Source organism: Vicugna pacos, chromosome 4, assembly GCF_048564905.1.
Source record: "Vicugna pacos chromosome 4, VicPac4, whole genome shotgun sequence".
In the NCBI taxonomy this organism is placed as follows: domain Eukaryota; kingdom Metazoa; phylum Chordata; class Mammalia; order Artiodactyla; family Camelidae; genus Vicugna; species Vicugna pacos.
The window spans coordinates 62,617,593-62,642,290 of record NC_132990.1 but is presented as its reverse complement, the minus strand read 5'-3'; the positions used below and the strand labels follow the sequence as shown (position 1 = coordinate 62,642,290).

The 24,698-nt window shown below is 43.5% G+C and overlaps 1 protein-coding gene and 1 long non-coding RNA gene across 3 annotated transcripts in view; one reads left to right on the top strand and one right to left on the bottom strand.

Moving 5' to 3' along the window:
* Window positions 1–24,698, bottom strand: part of LOC116280353 (uncharacterized) — a 103,077-nt gene that overhangs the window by 54,236 nt on the left and 24,143 nt on the right. Inside the window, exon 2 of one of the 2 annotated variants that reach the window (XR_012072219.1) lies at window positions 7,181–7,263. This is a non-coding gene — a long non-coding RNA (uncharacterized lncRNA). Of the gene's footprint in view, window positions 1–988; window positions 1,118–7,180; window positions 7,264–24,698 lie in introns of those variants that run through there. The other variant, XR_012072220.1, reaches the window with a different exon arrangement.
* TNFSF8 (TNF superfamily member 8) lies at window positions 192–24,698 on the top strand. The gene is made up of 4 exons (XM_006211370.3): window positions 192–676; window positions 10,077–10,119; window positions 22,338–22,409; window positions 23,874–24,698. Exons 1-4 carry the CDS (start codon window positions 482–484, stop codon window positions 24,266–24,268), a joined length of 705 nt encoding a protein of 234 aa, XP_006211432.1. The 5' UTR covers window positions 192–481; the 3' UTR covers window positions 24,269–24,698.

Genomic DNA, 24,698 nt, shown 5'->3' with positions numbered 1-24,698 from the left:
AGAGATATTTTCAGGTGAGGATTTCTGAGCCACAGGCCTCACTTAAGAGAATGTTCAGCTTCTCAAGCAGGAAGGCATTTTGTGGCTAAGTCTGACCGAAAGAGAAGTCACTCTGTGTGTGCGCGCGCACACACACACACACACACACACACACACACACAGACAGACACACACACACACCAGAGTAGGGAAACCGTCATTTTCCTACTCGCCCTCTGACATCAGCCACCTTCTCTGTAGCTACAGTTTCTCTTCACTCAAATTAATCCCTGGCGATGAAAAATGAGCCTCTCCCCCACCCTTGCTGCCGCCTTTCGCCTCACGCCCCCAGAGAAGAGTTTCTTCGTGAGGCAGCCGGTGAAGGTTTTTTTCCAAGTCACATGATCCAGGATTCAGGGGAGAATCCTTCTTGGAACAGAGATGGGCCCAGAACCGAATCAGATGAAGAGAGATAAGGTGTGATGCAGGGAAGACTATATAAATGGACCCAGGGCTGCAGCAAGCACTCAACCCGCTGGCCCCTTCTCAAGGCGCAGCCATGCACGTGCCGGCTGGCTCGGTCACCAACCACTTGGGAAGCACTGGCCGTGGTTATTTCTATTTCACCACAGCCTTGCTGGCTCTGTGTCTCGTCTTCGCTGTGGCAACCATTATGGTGCTGGTAGTTCAGAAGACGGTAAGTGGACTTCTCTTCCTCGCCTTTCCTTTCTGATTTATGTTCCGCTTTCTCGAGAGAGACCTGGGAATATGCTAAAAATGGACATATACCAGGTACAGAAAGGGAGCAAAGAAATGGGAACTTAACCCTCGCAAATAATTCGGCTTTTTGAAAGAAAAATTTGTTGAGCCATCATCTCCAAACCTTCCAGACTCATATGGGCCAAAAGAAGGGAGAGGAGCTATTAGCGTTGAGAAATTAAGATTTAAATGTTGCTGAGCCAGAGACCTGTATTAAGGAACAAAGCAATAAGGAAACTTGATGACACACCTGCACAAGTTGGTATCACGTCTTCAATGCCTTCAGACCAGATTCCCGGGGTCTATATTTTCAGCCCAAATGTTTCTGAGATTTCGGAGGCCTCATCCAATGCTAAGAGCTTTTTTAACCAGGAGTTAAGGTTCAGAGGCCAAACTCTGTAAGGGAAGGAGAGAAGACCAGGCTCCTTAGAGCTTGGGCATTTCAGTGTTAAAGCTCACAAGACAAACTGAAAGCTTCCTCCCAAGTCCCTGCTTTGAAGAGCTTAAGGTGTCACAAAAACATAAGAGCACAGAGGCAGAACATAGAAATGTTTTTCACACCTGTTCTCTCTGAGTCTGCTAAGAATTCTAAAACTACAAGCAATTATGGGTACATACTGTAAAGTCAAACTGTCTTAGGAAATTTATGTTTTTTTGAAGTAAATGGCAAGATTTGTTGTGAAAACAGAAGACATGAAGGAGGGAGCTTCCTCTTATTTTAGGAAATTGGTGTTTACAGAGAATCCACCAATATATATTTTATATAAAATACTGTACTGAAAATATATATTGCTCATGAATTTTTTTAATGAATTAATTTTTATAGTTTAAGAACTTTACCCCCTACCTGCGAAAGTAAGTACATTTCTATTTATTCCTTCAAAGATCCCATTTTTCTTGGTATTACAATCCTGTACAACTTGTTCTGGTTTCTTTCAGTTGTTTTAGGTTGAATGCTCCTGAATTCATTGATTAATGAAAAGAACCAGGCTTTAAAGGGTTTTGGTATCTGTTTCTCAGGTGTCATCAAGCTCTGAAATTTAAATGAAACTTTCAGGCTCGTATCTCCATAAAACTGAAAGAAAACAGAATTGCCAGCATTTAATTTAGATTGGAGAATTTATGAAACTCATCATTTAATGAGATTATCTATGTTTACTTCAAATAATACTCTTGAGGGCCGTTTTTTTTTTGTAGAGGTTCTATAATTTGTGTAATTCTAATCTGAAGTAAACCAGAGGTGTATCATTTTATAGCAACAGCAAAGAAATTAAAGTGACCTTTGAAAAGTTCTTTTGTTAAAGGTTGCAGCTAGAACTGCTATGAGAGAAAAGAAAGAAAGAAAGAAAGAGAGAGAGAGAGAGAGAGGGAGAGAGGGAAGAAAGGAGGAGGAAAAGTGGAGAGAGACGGATGATGGGGGTATAGGGTGTGGCAGTGATATACAAAGCTAGAGAGCTCCAGAATGGACCTTATTCAAATCCCACTTTTGGTTAAATTGGTTCTTTCCATGAAGAAACTGGAGTGGATCTTTCTGCCTCATTTTTGTAAATGTGGGAAATGAGGAACAGAAAGGGGACAATGCTTGACCTAAATTGTCCAGAGAAAGTGGTAGAATCAAGACTTCCTGACTCTTAAATGAGGACACTGTTCCCTTTGACAATACAGACAGCCACAAAAGCCCTAAGAAACTTTTTTCCTGCTCTTCTCTTGGGAGCTTTATCTTCTTGGCATCCATTTCCTAGACTTATTAGACTCATGGTGGGATATGAAAAGATTCACTTCACAATCTGATTGCAGGGTTGGGTGTACTGTGAAATATCAGTTACTTGCTTAAAGGCATTGCGATATTAAAATTTAAGCATTTTACACATATCATTTCCAATCATTTGTTCAGCTATTAACTGTTTTAAGAGCTAAAAAGAGTTATCCCTTTGAAGCTGAGTTATCAGGAAAGGCTTCCTGTAGGAAGAGGGACTGCAGGCTGGCTTTGGGACAGGTAAAACTTGGACAAATGAAGAAACTCTAATAGGACTTCTGGTAAAGAAATCAATGTGAGATCCCCAAGGAACTTCAACTCACATCCTAATAATTAAAAATGGAATACAGTGATGGCCACATAGCACTCTATTTGTGAGGGTGGATGGGGGCAGGGGTGAGAACCATGAGAAGGGTTCTATTGGCTTAAGAAGTCTCAGTTCTAAAGGCACGTGTACAGACAAAATTCAAAAACAAGATTAAGTAATAACATATAACAAGTGATAGAAGGTAGGCACACAGGGCTAAGAAAAACTAAGAAAAGCTTCACTGGAGATTGTAATTTCAGTTTGGCTCGAGAAATGTGTACAGTTTCAAACAGGTGAAGGGAAATCAGAGGAGAAAGCATTCCTGGCCAATGGCATGGTGTGAGCAAAGTGATGGAAAAGAGAAGTATAGGACCTGTAGGAAAATCAACAAAGTTTGCCTTGAGATTTGGCCTGAAGACCAAATAACCCCAAACTCAAATTCCTTGGGAGAGACAAAGAAGGAACTTACGTTTCAATTACAAATAATTTTTTAGGATCTATTGTGTGCAGGACATTGTTCTAAACAGTGGGTATATAGAGCCTTGATCAAAGCCAACAAAATCCCCACTCTCATGGGAACTTATTGCCTACTGATGTCTTAAGTATCTATGGTGTCTGTATTTTATTTAGATTATATTTATTTATAATATAATATTTATTTAAAATTTTGTATTTACATGGTTTAAGAAAAGCAAACAGTAAACAAGGGAAAAGAAAAAGTAGAAATCTCTCATACTCACCACCTACTAATCCCTCTTCCCTGAGATGATGACCATTAACAGATGTCCTTTAAAAAATGTCTTTTAAAGAAAAAATCGATGCATCTACAAATATATAGTACACACGTCATTATAGTAAACTCACAAATTTGCATCTTGCTTTATTGACTTGACAGTTTATCTTGAGGATCCTTCCATGCCAATACATGGAAGTCCATCCCATTCTTTTGAAGAGTCACATAGTATTTTATTGTACTTCATATTTCATTTGTGCCTAGTGAAGAACACATATTTCTCTCAAGAAGTTTTGCCCGTTGGGCAGGTATGCAAGTGTATCTGTGGGATAAAGTCCTAGTGGTGGGAATAGAACGTATATTTTTCACTTCAGTAAATAATGTCAATCAGCTTCCAAAGAGACTGCACCAATACACTATTCTTGAGGAAGTAAAAGTCCTACCAACAAAGAGACAGGTCTTCACTTTAATACGGAAAGAAAGAAAACTGATTTCTTACTGAGTAAGCCCAACAGAGAGCATGCATATATGTCAGGATGAAATTTCATGCAATTTACAGCTAAGCAAAAAGAAAAACAAAAAAATTTCTCATATCTCCTCCAGAGAAAAGGGTTATATAAAGAGATAGGCTGTAAGGTTGACACCAGAAGTGTTTACAGTTCAAGGGTCTTTAGAGCTTCAGTCTAGAGACATAACAAAGAACCAGGTGACTGGACTTATCCAGTCCCTGAAGAGATCCATTTACATTCCAAAAGGTTAGAACAAAGGGCTCATTAGATTTTCAAGGAGACCCTTTCTAGAAAGAAAAGAAAGTAGCTGCCTTCCTTCCCTTTATAAGGAAAGAAAATTCCTTTTTTCAAAAAATTTATCTGGACAATACCATTCTACCTCCCCACTAAGAGTGGAGTTTAGGGGTAGTGATTGGTGATAGGAGTGGTATGGTTTTGTGGTTTGCTTTCAACCCAGATAAAGTACAGGAGTGAATCGAAATGCCCTGTGATACTTCCCCTCTACCCAAGTTACTCTCTCCAATATATTCAAATTAATCAATTCAAAAAAGTCCACTGAAAATCTTCTCAGGGGCAAGCCTTAAACTGGACTGTGACAGAAGGATCCATGTGAATAAGGCAGGACCCCTGTTTTCTGAGAATCTCTAAATTGAAGAGATGAGGCCCAAACACTCAAGAACTTGAGTTCAAGGTAGAATAACACAGAATGCCATAGACCAGAGGAGAGGGAGACAATTTCTGCTTGGATGAGGGAGGGGTTTGCAGAAGAGCTAGAAAGTAAGCTGAGCCTCCTTCAAAAATCAGAAGAATCATGTCTTATACTCAAAGTTTTATTTTGAAAATTTTCAAACCTACAAAAAAATAGAATGGTAAACACTCATTCACTTAATTCACCTAAATTCATTAAGCATTAATATTTTGCCATATTTGTGTTCTTTCTGTATACATGAGAGTCACACACAGGGTGACCGTTGGCTTGCATGTATTCTAGCACCCATCTCCTACTTACTGCAGGGCCATTCTCATCGCCAAGAGTGTTCATGTTAATGCAGTAATATATACAGCCTATATTTTAATTTCCCCCACTTGTTCAAAAACATCTTCCATAGTTGTTGTGCCTTGTTTTGTTTGTAGACCCAGAATCTACTCTCTGGTCACATATCACATTTGGTTTTTTCAGTTTTAACCTAGAATGTTACTAAATAAAAGGTGGTCCTGGAAGCTTCTTAGAAATGCAGAATCTCAGGGCCCATTCTAAACCTACTGAATCAAAAATCAGTATTTTCAAAAAGGTCTCCAGGTGATCTATAAGCACATTAAAGTCTGAGAAGCAATGATCTAACAATCTCCTCTGCTCTTTGTTGTTTGCTTTTCATTGACTTTCAAAAGGTCCAGGCCAGTTCTGGTGTAGAATAGTTCACATTTTTGGATTTGTCTTAGTGTTCACTCATGATTATATATTCAGATGAAGCACTTTTGGCAAGAAAAGTACAGAGACAGTGGTAAATACTTCTTATTGGAGCACGGCTAGAAGAATGTCAGGTTGTCCCATTACTGGCTATGATGTTTGGTCACTTGATTAAGTTGGTGACCACTATCTCTTTGGTAAAACACTTTTTTTTCGTTCTTATTAAAATTTAATCTACGGGGTGATACTTTGAAGACATATGAATATCCTTCACTCAGCGGCTTTGGCACACTTTGATGACCCTCATCTGAATCAGCTAATACACTGAGGGTTGAAACATCATTGCTTAATTCTATCATTCCTTCTGCATTCATTAGCTGCATTTATTCTTTAATGGAGAAGAGCTCTCCATTGGAAAGATGGTGGCACAGGTGGAGATGGTGCCGGCATTCATTTCAGGCGAGGCAAAAGAGTGAGGAGAGGCATGGCCCAGATTAGAAGACAACTCCAGGTGAGAGGAGAGGCATGGCAGGGACAGAACAGAGGTCAGTCCAGACTGCACAGAGGAGCAGCAGGACTTAGGACTAGGTGGCAAGAAGCACTGACAGAGGAAGATGAGAGGATAGGCTGCCACCCCCAACAACAGACTACGAAGATTTCCTAAATTCATACATGAGGCCAGCTCCATACTCAGCCTCCAGTAGCTGTTTCCATTCCTTGGGGAAGGAAGACCTCAAGTATTCTGATTGCCAGTTGAGTAGTCTTTAAGCCCTTGTTATTCAAAGTGTAGTCCCTGGCCCATCAGCACTGGTGTAATCTGGAGGCTCATTAGAAATGCAAAACCTAAGACCCCATCCCAGACCTGCTGAATCAGACTTGGTATTTTAGCAAGATTCCCTGTGGGAGAAGCACTGCTTTAAGCCACCGTATTCTAATTACCACTTTCACTAACTCTACCGAAAGGAAGGCTGCCAATGAAAATAGCCTTCCTCCTGGAGATTTTCTATGACCTCCGTCCACTTCCACATGGAGTCTTGGGAGAATTTTCTGCCCTGGGTTCATCCTGCTCTACATGGCTTGACATTGAAGAGCACTGCCTTCCAAGTCAACATATCGGAGTTTGAATCCTTTTCCTGCTATTCACCATCTGTGGGACCTTCTATAATCATTAAGTCACTTCTCTAAGTATTAGTCAATCATTAACTCTTAAGGTAAAGATGAAATAAGATAATGCATATACAGTATAAGATTTAGCCCCAGAGGATTAAGCACCCTCATTAAGTGCTTAATCCTGTTAGCTTGACAGTAAGAGAGGGATTCCTGGCAAAGATCTCATGGCTCACCTTACAAGGCCAACTGTGAGGCCAGCAAGGAAGGAGATATAGAATCTGCCTGGCATATTCCAAACATTAGTTGCCTTTTGGCCATTTTCAATCAGACAGGACATTTTTTGTCAAAGCAAATTTGGGAGCTGATTCCCCTGTACAGCATTGCTCTGTGAAAACAAATAAGCCTTTCAAGGTATTGAGGCAAATTAAGCTCCTCATTAGGATCAAGTGGGTAACCAAAATAGCCAACGTTTTCAAGCACTTATGTATACAATTATGATGTCCATGTCCACAGCAACCCAGTGGAGGAAAGGATTATTAACTCAATAATCACAGTGATTAAAGGAAGTGGGAAAATAGAGTCCTAGGCAGAGAATATGATTGGGATCATGTCATCTTACCTGGGGATAAGCAGGTTAAAGGTGACAATTCCTCTCCCAATACACAGAAACATTGTTGGGGCTCCCCATCAGACACCCAGAGTCTGAAAAAAAAAAAAAGACAGAAATACACTTAAGGAAATGTAGCTGGTTGCTAATCATGGAGATGGAGTTTCCTGAACTACTCAAAGAAGCTGAGAGTGACAACCTGGGAGGGGCCGTTTGCTTGTGTCTGTGTCTATTCTATGTACTATTTACCTCAAAGCCAAGTTGCTAAGCAAGGTGGTTCACATTACCCCAGCCAGGACCCAAATCCCCAGGCAAGATTTGCGAGAGAATTCTAGGGCTGAGAGGTACCTTGCCAAGGAGGAGATGATGGATAGCATTTAGTATAGTGCCTAGGGCATATAAACAGTCCTCAGCAAATTTTAAGTCATCATCTCTTTATACTCCTCCACCTCCAAATGCAAGGACTGCTAAATGGGAGAAGAGATAGGGAAGAATGAGCTTTTCTATCCTTGGCTTCTGAAGACAGCATTTCTCCTTCGCAGTAGAAAGAGCACTAGAGAATTTCAGTCCAGGATCTGCCACTGACTCATGAGCTTGTCTCAATCTCCCTGTCTGTAAAATTAGCTTGATGGACTAAAGTTGTTCATGTCTAGGTTCCTGCCTGGCCCTGAATCTTTGATTCTGTCTACCATGTGTAGCCAAGGGAAGCTATGGAGACCTTGTCCTAAGAGCTCTTCATGATAGGGATAATCACACTTGGATGCCATGGGCCTTGAGTGAAGGGTTAAGCAACAGAATTCTTTCCTGTACCAAGATGCTTTGTTTTTAACTTCTTCCTGTCTGAAGCCAGGAAACCAGAAAGTCCTCAAATGACTGGCGCTCCCAACTCCAACCCCCATGTAAATTAGATCCTCCTCCCAGATACTATGGTCTTAAAACCTCACAACTCAAAGTGTGTTCTGTGAGCCAGGAGCACTAGCATCACCTAGGAGCTTGTCAGAAACAGACTCCCAGGCTCCACCCACACCTGCTAAGTCAGATTTTGCAATTTAACAAGCTCCCTAAGTGATTGGTACACATGTTAAAGTTCAAGAAGTACTATCTCTAAACACTCTGCCTCTTTTCCCTCATAGCTCTTGCCATAACTTGCAATTCTATATGTATCTGTGAATTTTAAATCTATGCTTTAATGATTGAGCCATAAAATCCACACATATGACTAACATAATGCCTGACACACACCAGGTGCTTGTTTAACATGTGCTGAAATGTATGACTCTCTGGCAGTTCCCAGCTGCCAGTGGCTACTGGGACGACCCATGGGTTTTGCTGTTCTAGCATTCTCTCACTGTCCTGGGTATGTTCCTGGGGATCTGACAGATTCAACAGTCTCAGTGCCACGTTTAAACAGCGATGTTTTTCTTCATGCATTTGCACATCACACTAACCCATGGACCTGCTTGGCAGTAAACTAGGTGTTTATTAAATCACAAAATGCTGTTTGTTGTCTCGCAGAGGCAACCTGGAGGGGAATTTTGTGACGTCAGGTTTTCCTTTAAACTGCATGCGTAAGCTGAGAGACCACAAATGTTCACCATTGTTAATTAGGTTAAGAGCTTTCAACTAAAGCAAAATCATAGAATACTAGAGCAAAGAGGGAAGGACTTTCCAAGCAAAGTTCACTTCCTTTCCCTTGATAAGCTTAAGCCCCCAGATTTATACTGACTTCCACCATCTCCAGATCAGTGCTCTGTCTCGGGAGACCCCCAACCACTACCACTCACTTGGGCTGAAGAAACAGCCATTGATCAGCAGCGGGAGGCAAAGGACAAAGCACCCAGAGCAATGATAGACTAAAAGGGAACTCCAGGTGGTCCTAGGTGTTCATACAGAACACTAAGAGAATACGATGTGGGCAGCTGCTAACTGCATGCTCCGGTAGAGGCTGGGAAGTTGCTTTCATCCATGGAAACACTCCCATCTCTCTAGGTCTTTATTAATGCACTACAAGACACTTCAACCTAGACAGGTCAAAAGATGAGTAAGATACTCATTCCTTATTGGCAGGACACCTGAGGGGCGTCTCCATGGCTAAGGTGGGGAGAAGGGAGAGTGAGACCAGGGGTGGGGAAGTTAGTCTCTGAAGAATTTATTATTATTGGTGTAAATATTTAAGTATCTATTTATGCTTATTACAGAATAAATAACATAAAAGATAATGTGACTACAGAAGTAAGTAATATACATTTATGCTTATTTATATTATATTATACATATTTAGGTATTACAGTCAAATATAAACTTGTAATAAATCATGAGGGCAGGGACCCAATTTAATTATTTATGGTGTCTTCACAGTGCTTGGCATGTAATTATTCTATTAATTCAGAATTTCCAACCACAAGAGAGACAGAAATGTACCTTCCCAGGTATGCTTACAACATGCTTTCACTGTCTGATGAATCAAATACAGAAAAAAAAACCACATATATTTATACATTATATTTGATTGCTCTTATGTTGACCAAGGCAGGGAAAAAGTAACACATGGAGGTGAAAAGAAAAGCACTGGACTGAAAGTTAAGAGTAGCAGATTCTGGTCCTTGAGCTACTATAAACTCTTTATTACCTCTCTTAGCCCTGGTTCCTCACCTGTGAAATGTGGACAGTAATCCTCCAATTGTGTTCCTGATAAGCAAGTTGTAAAGCAAATGGATGAGAAAGCCTACTGTAAACTAAGACAGTGAATAAATTTTTTTTAAATCTAAGAGTCAGGTGTAACACAAATTCTAAATTGCACAATACTTTGATGCTGACCAAAATGGGGGTGGTGGAGTGGGAAGACTAGCTGTTCCAATATGATGACATCCTCACACTGGTTTTTGTTTTTCTATTTCTTCTCTTTCAGGACTCCATTCCCAACCCACCGGGCAAATTCCACCTTAAAGGAGGTAAGTCCTTGAAATCGGAAGTAACTGTGCAGGGAATTATCCATACATATCACATTATAGCTGATTTACAACCAGAAACATCTTGACAGTGTCCAACAGAAGAGTGGGTGGAAGCTGATGCATCTCCATTCACCTGAGCAGTCTCTGAGCTGCACTCTTGTCCCCACAAGTTCTCCCACTGACCCTCAACTCTCCCACTAATGAAAACCCTACCTCTGGCATAGGCTGTCATGCGGACACAGACAGAAACACAAAGCAGCATTGTGTTAAGAGCTTAAAATCTGGAGTCAGGAAAATGTGGGTATGAATCTTTGCTCTACACCCCACTTGAGAAACTCAGTTCCTCATCTGTGAAATGGGACTAGTAACACCCACCTCATGAAGGTACTGGAGAAGTCTATCAGATCTCTCCTGTAAATTGTTTGGCATGGTGACCAGCATATAGTAATCATTAAATAACTGGTAACAGCCAAAATGCACAATGAAGTCGAGAGCTTGTGAAACAGTCCTCCTCACTCCTCATATTTCCTATCACTGAAGTCACTAATTAATGCATTGTCTCTACTAGCCCCAGAGTGGTGATATGCAGTTAGGTGAACACAGAAAATGAAAAACTTTGAGATTCTCTGATGAATGATTTTATTGCACAAAAGAGGAAAAGTAAGACCAAGTGAAATGTCTTGTTCAGGGTCATATGGTGTCAAATTTGGAACCCAGATGTCCTCAGAAACCAGATGTCCTCATCTCTAATCCAGTGTTCTTTCAACCCCAAAACATTAACCCCATCTCTGTCCTATAATATTTAGAATCTAGACAGCAAGTACAGCTGGGTACCAGACAGCTCAGACAGAAAAAAAAAGTAAAAGAGAAAGAGCACATCATTATAGCCACCTAGAAAGAGACACCAGGGCATCCTTGGGACCAGACGAAGGACACAAGTATCTGGACACAGCTCCTCACACCAATCCAGCAATCACACCTGGAGTTTCCTTTAGGATACCCTTAGCCATGCTTCTGCTCTCTGTCACCCAGAGACTTAGAATGTAAGGGGGAAATCCCCCAAAGAGAGCAGCATTCTTTATCTTTCAAGGCAGACTAATAATTACAGCTTTGTCAACAATCGCTTAACTTCGGCTGGAATTACTTGGCACGTGACCTTGACTCCCATAATGCCTCATTAAGGTAAAAAAGAGCATGGCATAATGCAAAGGTAAGCAAGATTTTTCTGTAAAGGGCCAGGTAGTAAACATTTTAGGCTTTGCAGGCCATGAGGTCCCCACTGCAACAAGTCCACTCTGCTGCTGTAGTGCAGAAGCAGCCATCGACTCCCTGCAAATCAGCAGGCGTGACTTGCAGGCCTGCGAAACCTCACTCACAGAAGGAGGTGGTAGCTTGGATCTCGCCCACAGACCAGGGCTTGCCGACCCCTATCATGGAAACAGTACAGGCTTTGGAATCAGAACACAGAGCCTTGCAAAAAGCCAAATAAAGTGAGGGAATGTCATTTTCCCTTCCCCACTCCCACCACTCCGCATCCATCCAGACTGTCCAAGTTTGGACCAGAACTTCATTTTTCAAGAGGGGGAGGTGATCTTTAAGAAGAACATGATCTCAGTGACAAGGGGAATTTTGATTAGGCGACGCAGCCTCAGCCATTCTGGGTCTCAGTTTCGGCACTTCCATCTGCAGGCTGCCAACCACAGGGGCTCTAACTAGTAACCCCCTTTGCCTGTAGCCAACTAGACTTCCCTCTCAGAGTGTGTCCTTTCCTAAAAGGGTATTTTCTGGTATTAAAATGTCCTTCCTTTTACAACATGAAGCTAATATAAATGGGAATTAAGTTGGTTTGCTTCTTATCAGTTATTTTTTATTGTTTTAATGGTCACAATAGGCAAAATAATAAGCTGCCCATTCTATAAGATCACTGAGTTTACATTTTGGAATAGATCATTTTGGTCCGTAAAATCCAAAATTTTGGAAGTCATGGACTAGGCAACTTATCAGATCACTTCTTATATGGCAATCACTGTGGATCTCAGGACACAAACGAATCTAAAACCAACCTCAGTTCACAATTTAGTGTTTTTGCAATCATATTAAAAAATGCTAATAATTCTCACTAGAACAATGAAACTTTTGTTAAAGACCTTCCCACACCTCCCTTGGGTTGATCTTAGCCTCCATCCTGTAAGAGGGCAACATGGGGATTAATACTGCCATTTTGCAGATGATGAGCTGAGGCCCAAGGAATCAAGGTGACTTGCCTAAGGTCACCTAGGGAGTTGATGGCAGAGCAGGGATCAGAATCCAGGGCTCCTCTCTAGCCCCTACATAATATGCTTCAGCCATGAAATGTCAGCGACCTGCCGTATGTGTTCCCTGGCTCTCTCCTGCTTTTAATGCAAGTCTCTGCTTCTCTTATCTTGGCAAACTGCAGACACAGTAGTGGGGTGAGGTGGAAAGAGTACTGCCTTGGAGCAAGACCCGGGCTCCAGAACTGACCTTCACACCAGCAGGCCGTGCTTCTCTGGGCAAGTCTTCCCTCTACTCTGCGCCCCATCTGTAACATAACAGCAATATACTAAATGAACTAAAGGTCTTTCCAGCTTTGATGCTTTTATGATACTCTAACCTCTCGTTCAATATGTAAATATAGAAGAAAAAAGTCTAAAACATGATTCTTAATAATCCTGAGGAAGTCTGCAGCCACAGCCTCCTCCTGTAACAAACCCCTCTTAAAACAGGCACAAGCAGCAAACTGTCCCTTCTGAAAAGCCGTTGCAAGACATTACAGGCAGAGGGAAAATCACTTTCAGAAACTCCATGGAAGAAGCTCCAGGGGGCAGCACGTGGTTTGTCACTGGGATGGACACAGGCAGAAGCCAGACACTTCCCAGGGAGCCCTCTGCCAGCTGATGGAAATTGTCCACTATCAGCAGGAAGCTGGTACCAACCCAGAACCTCGGAAGCCGGGCTGCGTAAACACACACTAAAGTAACGTAACACAGGATGACACTTAGCTGCAGGGAAACCACAGACAATCAAGCCTTTTTTGTAGTGAAATGATATCCGAATCCAACACAGGGTTCTCATTCCTGGCCAGAAGACCTGTCACCAGCAGACTGTCACCTCACACCCACTCCACTGTGCTTAGGACTCAGTGGCCCATCCAGGGGCTCAGCTGGGACTGTGGGCCAGGAAGGACAGTGGGAGGAGAACCTTTCCCCACACCCTTCTCCTCTGCTTTAACGGACTCACTGAGGACTCCCACACAGAGCCACTACGAGGGTGAAACAACAACCAACATGACCCGTCTGCTGCCTGGCAGAGCCTGTTTCCTGGACCCAGGGAGGGCTGCGGGGAGAGGAAAGCTTGTGCTGCTTCCCACCGCTCCTTGTTCTGACTTTCTGCCTCAGCCACATTTTGAATCTCATGTGTGCCTGTGTATGTGGCTTATTTGCCCAAACCCCAGAATACAGGCCCCTTTACCCGATTTCCCCAGAGCTCCAGAAGCACCTGGCATTTGCAACAGCAAGGCTGAGAGCAGGATTTAGGGTAAGTGGAGAAGCTGGCAGGGCGATGCCTTCCATCACAGACGATGATGCAGAATTGAGTTTCAGACCCCTCTGTGCTTGTGCAGCCTCTACACTCCACTCCCTGCGGACTTCTCGAGGGCCCGCACTCCTCCCTGGGGTTCAGCCCTTCACCATGCATACGGATTCACTCTCCCTCTGACCTGTTTTCCTGTCCTTCTTCTCCCCGTTTTCACCACCCCCCCATCACTTCCCCTCACAAACTATGCAGAAAGTTCTACTGACTTTATTGCAGAACAATTTTGGTCACCTTGGCCTCCGCCTCAGGCCTTCCCAAAATCCCAACAACCAAATGTCAGTTCTCACCTGCACTAGAGGAATTCTGTACACAACTTTTGAATCAGTTTTTATTTCATTCCCTTACTACATATATGTGAGGACCTGGTGGAGTGAAAATAACGACCATTGATGGGGGCATTCACTCTGTGCTAAGCACTGGGCTGAGTGCTTTGATTCACTTGTGAGATCTCACAACAAGCCCTGAAGATAGTTATTAGCCCTATTTTGTAAGTAGGGAAACAGGAGCACAGAGAGGTTTACCAACTTGCTCAAGATTGCACAGCTAGCAAGGAGTAGAGCACGACCTCAAAGCCCAGGCTGGCCTGCCTTGGAGCCCTTCTGCTTAACCAGGCTTGTACATAGTCAGGTGCTGAGGGAAACATGGCTGTGCTTTGTTCCAGTGCAACTACCAGTTCCCCAGGGTTACGAATCCTTCCAAGGCTTTTTATCGCTTCCTCAACACCCACTCCTGCAGCTGTTCGCTTGTCACTGAAGTACGCACTCTGTTGTTGAGCTTGGGGACAGAGAGGGCCACTAGGGCAACCACACACGTGGGTTTGCATGAAAGGTGGAGTGATGCAGAGCATCAACAGCCCACAGCAGGGAATCTAGAGGCCAAATTCAAGCACCAGCCTTGCAGCTGGGGAGTCATGGGACCTGGGTGATTCCTTCCTCCCCACAGCCAGCCAGTTATCAGAGTTTGTTTTTCCTGTGACTGTCACGTGGCCCCTAATATCTACAGGTTCCTGGAAGCCCTGAGGAAGGGGAAACAGTGGACGGACTACGTGAAGGGGTCCTGAACCCCTTCTGCGCATTTCCCATCCTCGCCTGAATTCAGTCTCCAGGTGAAGGCGAGGTACAAAAGGCAGAGACCTGGGTTGAACTTTGGAATACCTACATTCCAGTCCTGGGGCTTGAACTCTCAGGGACTGGAGTTTCCTGTTTTTAAAAATAACAGGAGTGAGGGGGGCAAGACCGCTGACCTGATCTGGCACGGATTTTGCTCTGAGGATAACATTCTAAGAATCAAAGAAACATCTTGGGATTCTTTGACCATTTTACCATTCTAACAATTCACAATTTTTGCACGGCTTGGCAAGCTACTCTCCTTCCCACTCCTCCCGCTAAAAAGAAAACGTGGGCATTCAAAGAGATCAAGTACCATTGGCTCTCTTATTGTAACTAGCGAACCCACCCCCAAAGAAACAATAAAAGCTGTCCACTGAAAGCAATGAGACTAAACCAAGGATCTGGCTACTCACCAACCCCTCACTAACCCTGGTATCACAAGGCTGTGACCCAGATAGTTGCAGCCCCACCAGGACGCCACAATGGCAGCAGAAGAGGCTGGTGAAGAAGCAACAGCCTCCTCCCCTGGAAAGACTGAAAATAGCAAACAGAGACCCACTTCTATCAGATGGACTGAGCTGGGTCTGGATTGCCCAGTCCACCAGTTGTTGTAGCCTTTTTCTTCCCACAGCAAGAAGGGGTACTCCTGTTCGAGGGTAATTGCTTTTCAGATAGTCACAGGCCTCAAAGAGATTATTTGCTTCTCCATTTACTTTAAACCCACTCACTCAAAACTCATCCTTATATTGTGTTTTTCTTAAAGCAGAGCTAACAATAATCAGGAATCTCCCTACAAGAAATAAACTAGAAAATAGGCCACTCGGAATAAGGTGGAAGAGGGTCGTGGAGAGGCCGTCCAGAGTGCTAAAGCCATCTATGCCTAATCCCCACCCCTCTCACCAGGAGGAGAGCGGAGATGCAGGAGAGGAGAGGACAGGGAGAAGAAGACGGGAGGGGAGGGGAGACAGGAGGAGATGAAAGGAGAGGAAAAGGAAAACAATATTCAGATCAGTGAGAAACATTAAAATCTGTACTTGAATTTAGCACATACAAATCACAAGTCTCTAAATTCAGAAAAAAAATGCCCATCTTTCAAATACAGTGAGGAAGGGAGAAAAAAAACAAGAAACAGAGGTGGGGTAGGGAAGGAAGGACAGAGGGAGGATGAGAAAGGGAGGGAAAGAAAGTCTATTTCTCAAACTGGCTTCACTATATATTTCATCCAAGCTCTCTGGGTATCACATGTGTTGGCTTAAATTTCCACAAGCCCAGCAGTGCAAGCCCTGGGCCAGGGAATGGGAGCCAATCATTACTGAGCATACGCTGGGTGGTAGACACCAGGCTCATTGTTATGCATTATCTCATTTAATCCTCCCAACTCTTCAAAGGAGGGTATAATTATCTTCACTTTGGGGAGAACTCAAAGAGGCCGAGTAATTTGTGTAAAGCCACATGACGTAGTCAGTAGCAGAGGAAAAATCTGAACCCAAGCCTGTTGGATCCCAAGCCTACCTGTCTAAGTGTGCTGGCATAATTCTGCACCTAGAATAGCTAGAAGCTGTTTCTTAAAAGTTGTGTAAAATGTGAGCAGATATCACCATACGACTCCAGACCCTCCTTGCCTTTTAAATGACAGACTTTAGAAGATGCTTCTTAAATACTCCCAGTAATACCAATTCAATCTGCATTTAGTATAAGTGAATTCTGAGGAAATACCCATAGAGTCAAAAGGTTTTATCTCATATACTACAGCAGGTCAGGATTGAAAAGACCACAAAATCCTAAGTAACCTTCAAGTGACTCAAATGAATTTCAACTTGATCTCAATTTGTATTTACTGATGACTTTCTATGTGTTTAACACAGAGCATGCCAGGATGGGTAGTCCCCATATGCTGTTTATAAATCTAGGGTCACCTAGTTGTCCTTTGTTTAACAATTAGCCCATCCTGGAGTTTCTCCATCACTAGTTGGCCTGGTGGCATTAAGGAAACGTCAGACTGAAGCCAGCTGAAATGATCCATAGGTTAAGGACTCATTTTGATTCCAAATTCTACTGATAACGGAGGACTCTCCCCTAGATGTCACTGTCGAGACTCTCCTAGATATTCCACCAGAGGGATGGAATTAAGAAGCCTGGACGCAGTAAATGCAGTCATTAGGATAATTCCTCGTCTTCTTGGAAGGATTAACATACTTTCAACAGATGGAAGGAGGATTCTGCACACTTCCTGGGAGCATCAGATGGCCTCAAACACTTCTGTACATAATTGAGAAACCCCAATCCATCAGATAATGCCACAAGCTTTGGTTTAATGAGCATTTCACCAGCCAAATCACTCTGCTAAGCAGCACTGCTAAGCTGTGCCACTGTAAAAACTAGGAAAAGAGGAATAGAGGAGAAAGGAGCTACCATTTTCTGAGTGTCTCCTCTAAGCCACTTGCTGTTCTGGCCAATTGACATCCATAATCTCACTGCATCTTCACAACATCCATACATTTGGGTCGACTGTTACCAACCCTACTTTACAGATGCAGTAACTGAAGGTCAGTAAGGGCAAGTGACAGGCCTCAAGCTAAAAGTCTTGACCAGAACCCAGGTGCTCTCTCTGAGGTGCACTTGTGTCTGTCTTGTACTGATACCAAGCGGGAAGGTGCCTGGCACTCAGGCCACATACCTTCTGGCCAGAATGGTAGGGTGGTTTGTTTTGCCACCTTGGGCACTGTTGCATCTTAATGAATGCATGACTGTCCCTGAATTATGACTTGTCAGGGTTCAGCTCATGGGCCTGAAGTCACCTGCTAGCATTCTTCCAGGAAGAGGGAGCCTAGAAGGCTCATTAGTGTTTATTTTCCCAGCACCTTCAGCTGTCTCTTCAGTTTTCAGTCCAGCATGTATGGTGGCTGCAAACCCACTTCTTTCTACATTTAACCCTCCCTGCTCCACAGGAAGACTAAAAATCATGGGACAGAGCCCTGGACTAGGAATCAGGAAACCCGTGCTCTGAACCCGCTCTACCACTAATCTACTGTGGGCCTTGAACCAGAGCCTCAGTCCCTTTGGGTTCAGTCTCCTGCTCATAAATCTAGGGTCTTGATTAACTTGGCATCTAATGGCCATTTCAGGACTACTATTGATCTCAAGATGGGTTCCAGTCTTCAGGTTACCATTATTCTGACCTCTAGATCATGACCATTTAAACCACCTTAAGCAACATCTCTCTCTCTCCCTATCTCTGTCTTCTGTGCATCTGGCCAAGAGGGTTTCATTGGCACATATTTCTCTCCAGGCTTCCAAATAAAGCCCAAGGAAGTTCCATGATCCTTCTAGAGGAGACCAAAGCTTGGGAAAACAGCTAACATATCTCATCCATCTGAAGGCTTTGGTCGTCAGAAGAGTTCACAAGGACCTGAGTTGTCTAAAAGATGGAATGTCCCACAGGAGCAAGGACTCCTGGGATCTGGCCCTGCCTTTGTCACTAACTCATAGGACAAGACTGTCATGGGGGTAACAATGGGGAGCACATGTGTTATGCAGTTACTAAGCCTGGCCAGATGACTTCTCAGGGAACTTCCATTTCTAGAAACCATGAAAATCCTTACAGAACCAGGCTGTTCATAACTTAGATTGCCCCCAGACCTAAAATGCTCTGTTCTACCACTGCAGGTATCTGGAAATCTTAATGTGTGAAGACAGACTCTTAGCTAGGGTAAAGCAAAACACCCACAAAGACAGCTGGAGCTGGGACTGAATTTCTGCCCCTGCAGCAGGCCCAGCAGTGTGCAGCGGAGTCTAGACGGCCAGCTGGAATCAGCTAAAAGGGCCCTTCTAGACCATCAAATCCACATTGCTCTTCATCTAGCTAGGGACATGAGAGCCCAGAGAGGGGAAACTCCTAGATTCCAAATCTCAGGTCATCTAATCTGCCATGACTTACAGATTGTTCTCACCTCTCCACCCCAGTGTTTAGCTCTCCAAACAAAACCCCTCTAAACATCACGTTCAGCTGGGAAATGAATGAAACAGGAGTGCATTTTGCTCCTTACGCTCCAAACATTCAAAATTCTAGGGATACTACAGGATTCCAGTTGCATGCAGCACCGCCTATTTATAAATTACTTACTCCTGTCACATAATCAGAAAAGAAACTCATCTCATGGATTCACCCGGTGATGAGGAGACTCAAGTCACATGGCCGATGACCCAAGAAGTATTTACCTAGGTCTTGACAAGGGCCTCACGACCCTCAAACACCCCAGTGCATCTCTGACCAACACTAACTGGTCAAATACTTGAGCTGCCAGCACTGCGACCTGGAGTGTGATTTCTGTGTCCTGAGTGGAAGTATTCCCATGCACTGACCTGAGAAACGGGGACAAGAATACCGCTAGCTGTCAGCTGAGTGCATCGCCTCCTTGAATTCCCATGGAGCCTTAGTGTTCGGGCCCCACAGAGCAGGCTCCCTGTCTTCCTGCTGACAGCCTTGTCAGATGCTGAAGGCCAGGGGTGCACCTTCTCCTAGGGTTCCCTCCAAATCCAGCAGCCTGGTTCCCCCAAGAGCTCCTCCATGTCCTGGTTCCCAGCCCCCTCCCCTTAGCCAGCTCTAGTAATGTCATTCTTCAAGAGAGTGGCCTGTGTTTTTCCTTTCTCTTGAAACCATCTGAAAGACTCTTCAAGAAAAAATAAGATGCGCCGATACGCCATGGCATTTGACTTCAGGAAATGCAAATGCTTCAGAATAAGTTGTTTTTTTCCATCCTTGGGTTTCTCAGAATTACAACTGAGGTCAACCCATCAAACATGCAAAGACCAAAGAGGAAAGAGAAAAAACCTGCATGTGCGAGAGGCAAGCCCAGGCTTGTACTTCTACAGCCACCTGTTTGCAGATGTTCACCTGACAGATGCCATCACAAGTGGCGCGGTGTGAGGGGGTCTCCAGCCAAGGAGCAGCGCTTGTTCTTGCTGTGACATGCTGGCCTCAGCCCAGGGCATGAGGCTTACTTCCTCAGTAATCTAACCTAACCTGTAGAATCAATGGGAGAATGAGGCCAGGTGTTATTCCAGCCCAGAAGGGAAAGGCAAGCCAAGCACCTGCATTCATCCTACTCAAGCCATAAGAACTTACTTGACACCCACAGAGGGAAGTAAGAGATAGACGAGATGATTCAATTCAACAAACATTTACAGAGCATTTTCTGGGCTAGCAATGGAAATATGTAAACAGTAGTCTCTGCCCTGAGGGTTCACGGTCTAATGGAAGAGGCAAACAGGCAAACAGAGGGAAGGGTCAAAGAAAGTTTCATGGAGGAGATGACTGCCAGGCTACGTTTTAAGCAAGGAATGACTTCCCAGTGAAGGGGAGGATTCCAGGTGGAATGGGAAAACCAATATGGTGTGTTTGCAGGCACTCCATGCCTCCAAGCTCCAGTTAAGTGATCCAAATTCCACCTAGGCGTTAGAATCAGATAGCCTGGGTTTGAACCTCTACTCCACCAATGACTAGCTGTGCCAATGGGAACAAAACATTTAACTTTTTAAAGCCTCGGTTTCCTATGTGCAAGAGAGATGTCATTATAGTACGTTTCTCATGGAGTGATTAGTGAGAATTAAGTAAAATAATGCATGTAACATGCTTAGCAGAATACCTAGAAAACAGCCATGAGTCAATACGTATTAGGTATTATTATTATTATTATTATTATTGTTCTTATTATTATTTCTAGCACTACTACTACTACTATTACTATTGGTACAGAGTGCAGGGGAAATAGGGGAGGTGACAGATGAAACTGCAGCACTCAGTAGGGATGAGAACACAAGGGAACATGAATGCCACGTGGTGGAGCTTGTTCTAATCTTGCAGGGACAGCAGTGTCAAAAAGGGGTTCCAAGCAGAGAAGAGATGCAGAGAGATGCAGCCAGACATGCCTCTCTGCGATTTCTTCCGACTTGAAGTTCCACATCCCCAAAGAGGAGGCAGGGCCGGGGACCCTCTACCAGTAGTCACAGCGCATTCAAGAATGAGCAGCCCTCACTGTTGTGACTAAACACACCCAGGAGTGTGGGCTGCAGGCTGAAACAGGCAGGACAAGAACACTAGTTAGAGGGTTAAGTGAGAGATGGGATGAGAAGAATGGAAGCTGGCCTACCAGCCCTCCTCACTCAAGAGACATTTGGACCAGAACCTCTTTATGCCTGGAGGGCAGATAAGGATAAAAACTGCCCCCTGCTTCTGCTGGGGGTACCAGTAGCAGTGAGCTTGTTCAGACAGCAGAGGGAACTCTTCACTTAACTTTCAGCCACTCCAAGGCCACGTCCCACTGTAAGGAAGGCCAGGAGGGATATTTTTTCAGGCTTGGACAGAGAGGGCAACGAAGAAGATTGTGAACTCAGCAGATGCTACTCGAAGATCCAGTGAGCAACCACACTAGGATGTGGCCGCTTTCTCTGAATGGGCCTATGGCTGCCTATCCTCTGATGGGTGGCATGGATGGTCATCTCTGGTGATACCACCAAAAAGATGTGAATGTCAGTTTTACAGATAGAGAAACCAAGGCCCAAAGAGGAAAAAAAAATTGCCTAGTAGTTGAACTCATGAGTCACTGCAGGAAATTTATAACTTTGTTCTTTGCATACAAAATAGTTACTATAATAAGAAGCTAAGCTGCCATCATCAGTGAATATATTACAAATATTTTTATTTCTTAAATACCATGATGACATAAACATTGTCCTTTTCCCTGCCAAGGAAGCTTTAGATAGCACGCTCCCTGCTTAGATCTCTTTAATCCTATATCCTCTTCAAATTGAGCACTAGGATGTGTTTATCTCCTCTGTCTAGAAAAGCAGCCTTGAGAAGGAAACCTGGTCTCTGGAATCAGATAAACATGGGTGTGAATCTCAGGGTTTCCATCAACTTGCATGACTTTGCATCACTGACCATGTCTAGGCATAAGATTAGCCTTGCAGAGTTATTCTGAGAATTACATCAGCTGAAATATGTAAAGGTACACAGACCAGGATTGGTGCACCCTTAAAGGAAGGATGGCAATCATTACTACCAGTGTTAGTGTTCTTACTACCACTGCCTGGCTGAGTGACAGAGGACAATGTACTTAATCTGTCTGGTCCCCAGGCCTTTTTCCATCTCTCAAAGCAAATTAGTTATACCTCTCTCATGGAGTTGTTGCAAAGATCAAGTGCAGTGAGATACATACAGTGACAAGAATGGCACCTGGTACCTATAGGAACTCAGGCCATGTTTGTTTCCTTCCCCCACCTTCCAGTCTTTTGTAAAAGCCCAAGTGGAAGCAATCAAGTTTTTTTTAAAATCCTAAGGTACTCTATTGCAAAATGAGAAATAAACAGGTTTTCCTTTTGCCCTCAAAATGGAAACAGAATAGTCATTGTCTCATCAAAGGATCATGGAAAAAGATCTGGTGTCTCCAGTTTCCAGAGTAGAGAAAGATACTTAATGCATAATCTCCTTATTTTTAGGGAACTGCTCAGAGGACATCTTATGTATCCTGGAAAGGGCTCCATTCAAGAAGTCATGGGCCTACCTCCAAGGTCAGTAACCGAATGCAGGAACCCCAGCCAGATGAGACCACTTCCTGTGGCCTTTCTGAAATCTCTAAGCCAGAGTTCACAAGTAGAAGCCCATGGCAAGATGTGACCTGCAGATGTCTTCTGTTTAGCCTGCATGGTATTTTTTTACAATTTGGATATAAATGCCGTGGGGACGGGGAGAATAATACTCTCCAAAGCTCAAAGCTCCTGCTCCTTCAGCCTCATTCCCTCCTTTACGTTTGCCTCCTTGGCCTCTGAAGGCATCTGTGTCCCACCCCACCGTCCCTCTTCACTCATCTGTCTTCAGGTTGGGGGCCAAATATACAGTACTCTTCCTCATGCAAGGGAAGCAGGCTCTTAATCTCTGCCTCTATCAAGTTATTCACAAGGGAACCACAAAATTGCCTTGTGCCCAGATTGACAGCTTAATGAGCATGTTGGCATGGGCCTATTTGCATATTGCAGCATGCCTCAGGGAAGAGGCCTCTTATAAATGAAATAATAGGAGGCATTTACACTGGGGAAGATGAGGTGCAGAGGAGATGGCCAACATCCTCTGAAATAGCCATTCTGCTCATTCTAAAACTTCAGTTTTGCAGTTAGATGAGTTCTTATTCTTCAACTGAATCACAATGAGGTTTAAAGGGAAGCAATTAAAATGAACATGACAGCTTCCCAGTCCTGAAGGCACCCTTACCAATCAGTGCTGATTTTCACTTGTTAAGACTCAGAGATCTGGCTTCAGACACCAACATGTCAGCTTAGAGGGTCTGCTAATTCTCTATTTTTCTATATATCTCAGCTGGGAAGAGTCCTTTAATGTGCACTTGAAGGGTCTACACAGTTATATTTGGCCACCCTTTTTAAGAGAGGAAGACATTTAAAAATTCAGACAATGAACAGTTAAAGGACACATGTTTGTGTGACAGTTAAAAACAGATTCTCCTGGACCTCTTGATGCCTAAACTAGTTACTAATTGAACAAAATTGAATGCTTTATCTCTGATACTCTGTGCAATGCCTACCAAATAGTGGTCTCTCATTGACCAAACATTCATTAATTGACTGAATAAATGAGCCTGACAGTCCAGAATTTATGGAGAATACAGTCTAGGACCTTATAGTCTAAAAAGGGAAAAATAATAATTAGAACAATAACAGAATAATGTAATAGTTAAGTGGAAAACAATTGTGTAGGAGGCAGAGGTCTAATGCCGCGTGTGTTCTGACCCTTCAGCTTTATGCATTACAGAAGAGGAAGAGGGGTGGTTTTGCACCTGTGCCTTGACCATTAAGCAGCACCTAGGAGTAACGCAGAAGATACTCCAGATGGCTGAAACAGCAGGCAATATACAGAAAACACTGGTCTTGAATAGGGAACCTTAAATAAAGACTTCAAACTTTCCAATCTGCATCTGAAATTTGCCTAATAATTCTGGGGTTCTTTTGTCCCTCTCTTTCCAGTGTCAAAGCATATAAACAAAACCAAGTTGTCTTGGAACAAAGATGGCATTATCCATGGAGTCCGATATCAGGATGGGAATCTAGTGGTCCAGTTCCCAGGTTGGTACTTCATCATTTGCCAACTGCAGTTTCTTGTGAAATGCCCAGAACATTCTGTCGACCTGAAGTTGGAGCTTCTCATCAACAAAGATGTCAAAAAGCAGACACTGGTGACAGTGTGTGAGTCTGGAGCGCAAACTAAAAACATATACCAGAATCTCTCTCAGTTCTTGCTGGAGCACCTCCAGGTCAACACCACCATATCGGTCAAGGTGGATAAATTTCAGTATGTGGATACAAATACCTTTCCTCTAGAGAATGTGTTTTCCATCTTCCTATACAGTAGTTCAGACTGAACTGTTTCTTCTGGCTTTTAAGAAGAAAGGAACTCTCTATCATACAGCACTTCATCCATCCAGGCACTTGGGGGGAAAAAAAGAAAATTTTAACCAAGACTAAAACCACGAAGGGAATTAAATAGCACACTTCTCTTTCTGTCTCTTGGGAAGATACAGCTCCAGGGTTAAAAAAAAAAAAAAGTAAAGAAAAGAAAAGGGGGTTTTGAGTGAAGTATCTTTCAGAAAGAAGGCAGGGAAGCAGTGTGGTGTGGTGGACAGAGCCCCACACAGGAATCAAAAGGGATGGATTTAGGCCCTAGCCCAACCATTAGCTCACTGTATGACCTAGAGCTAGTCCTTCCCCTCCTTGGAACTCAGGATCCATGTCTGAAAAATCAAGGGGCTAGGTTTGAATATCTCCAAAATCTCTTCCATCTATAAAGACCAG

What these genes read in the sequence shown, in the direction of transcription:
- TNFSF8 (XM_006211370.3), top strand. Translation starts at nt 482, where the DNA reads ATGGACCCAGGGCTGCAGCAAGCACTCAACCCGCTGGCCCCTTCTCAA. An exon ending in TGCTGGTAGTTCAGAAGACG is followed by an intron (nt 677 to 10,076) that starts GTAAGTGGACTT and finishes CTTCTCTTTCAG; the next exon opens with GACTCCATTCCCAACCCACC. An exon ending in GTCATGGGCCTACCTCCAAG is followed by an intron (nt 22,410 to 23,873) that starts GTCAGTAACCGA and finishes CTCTCTTTCCAG; the next exon opens with TGTCAAAGCATATAAACAAA.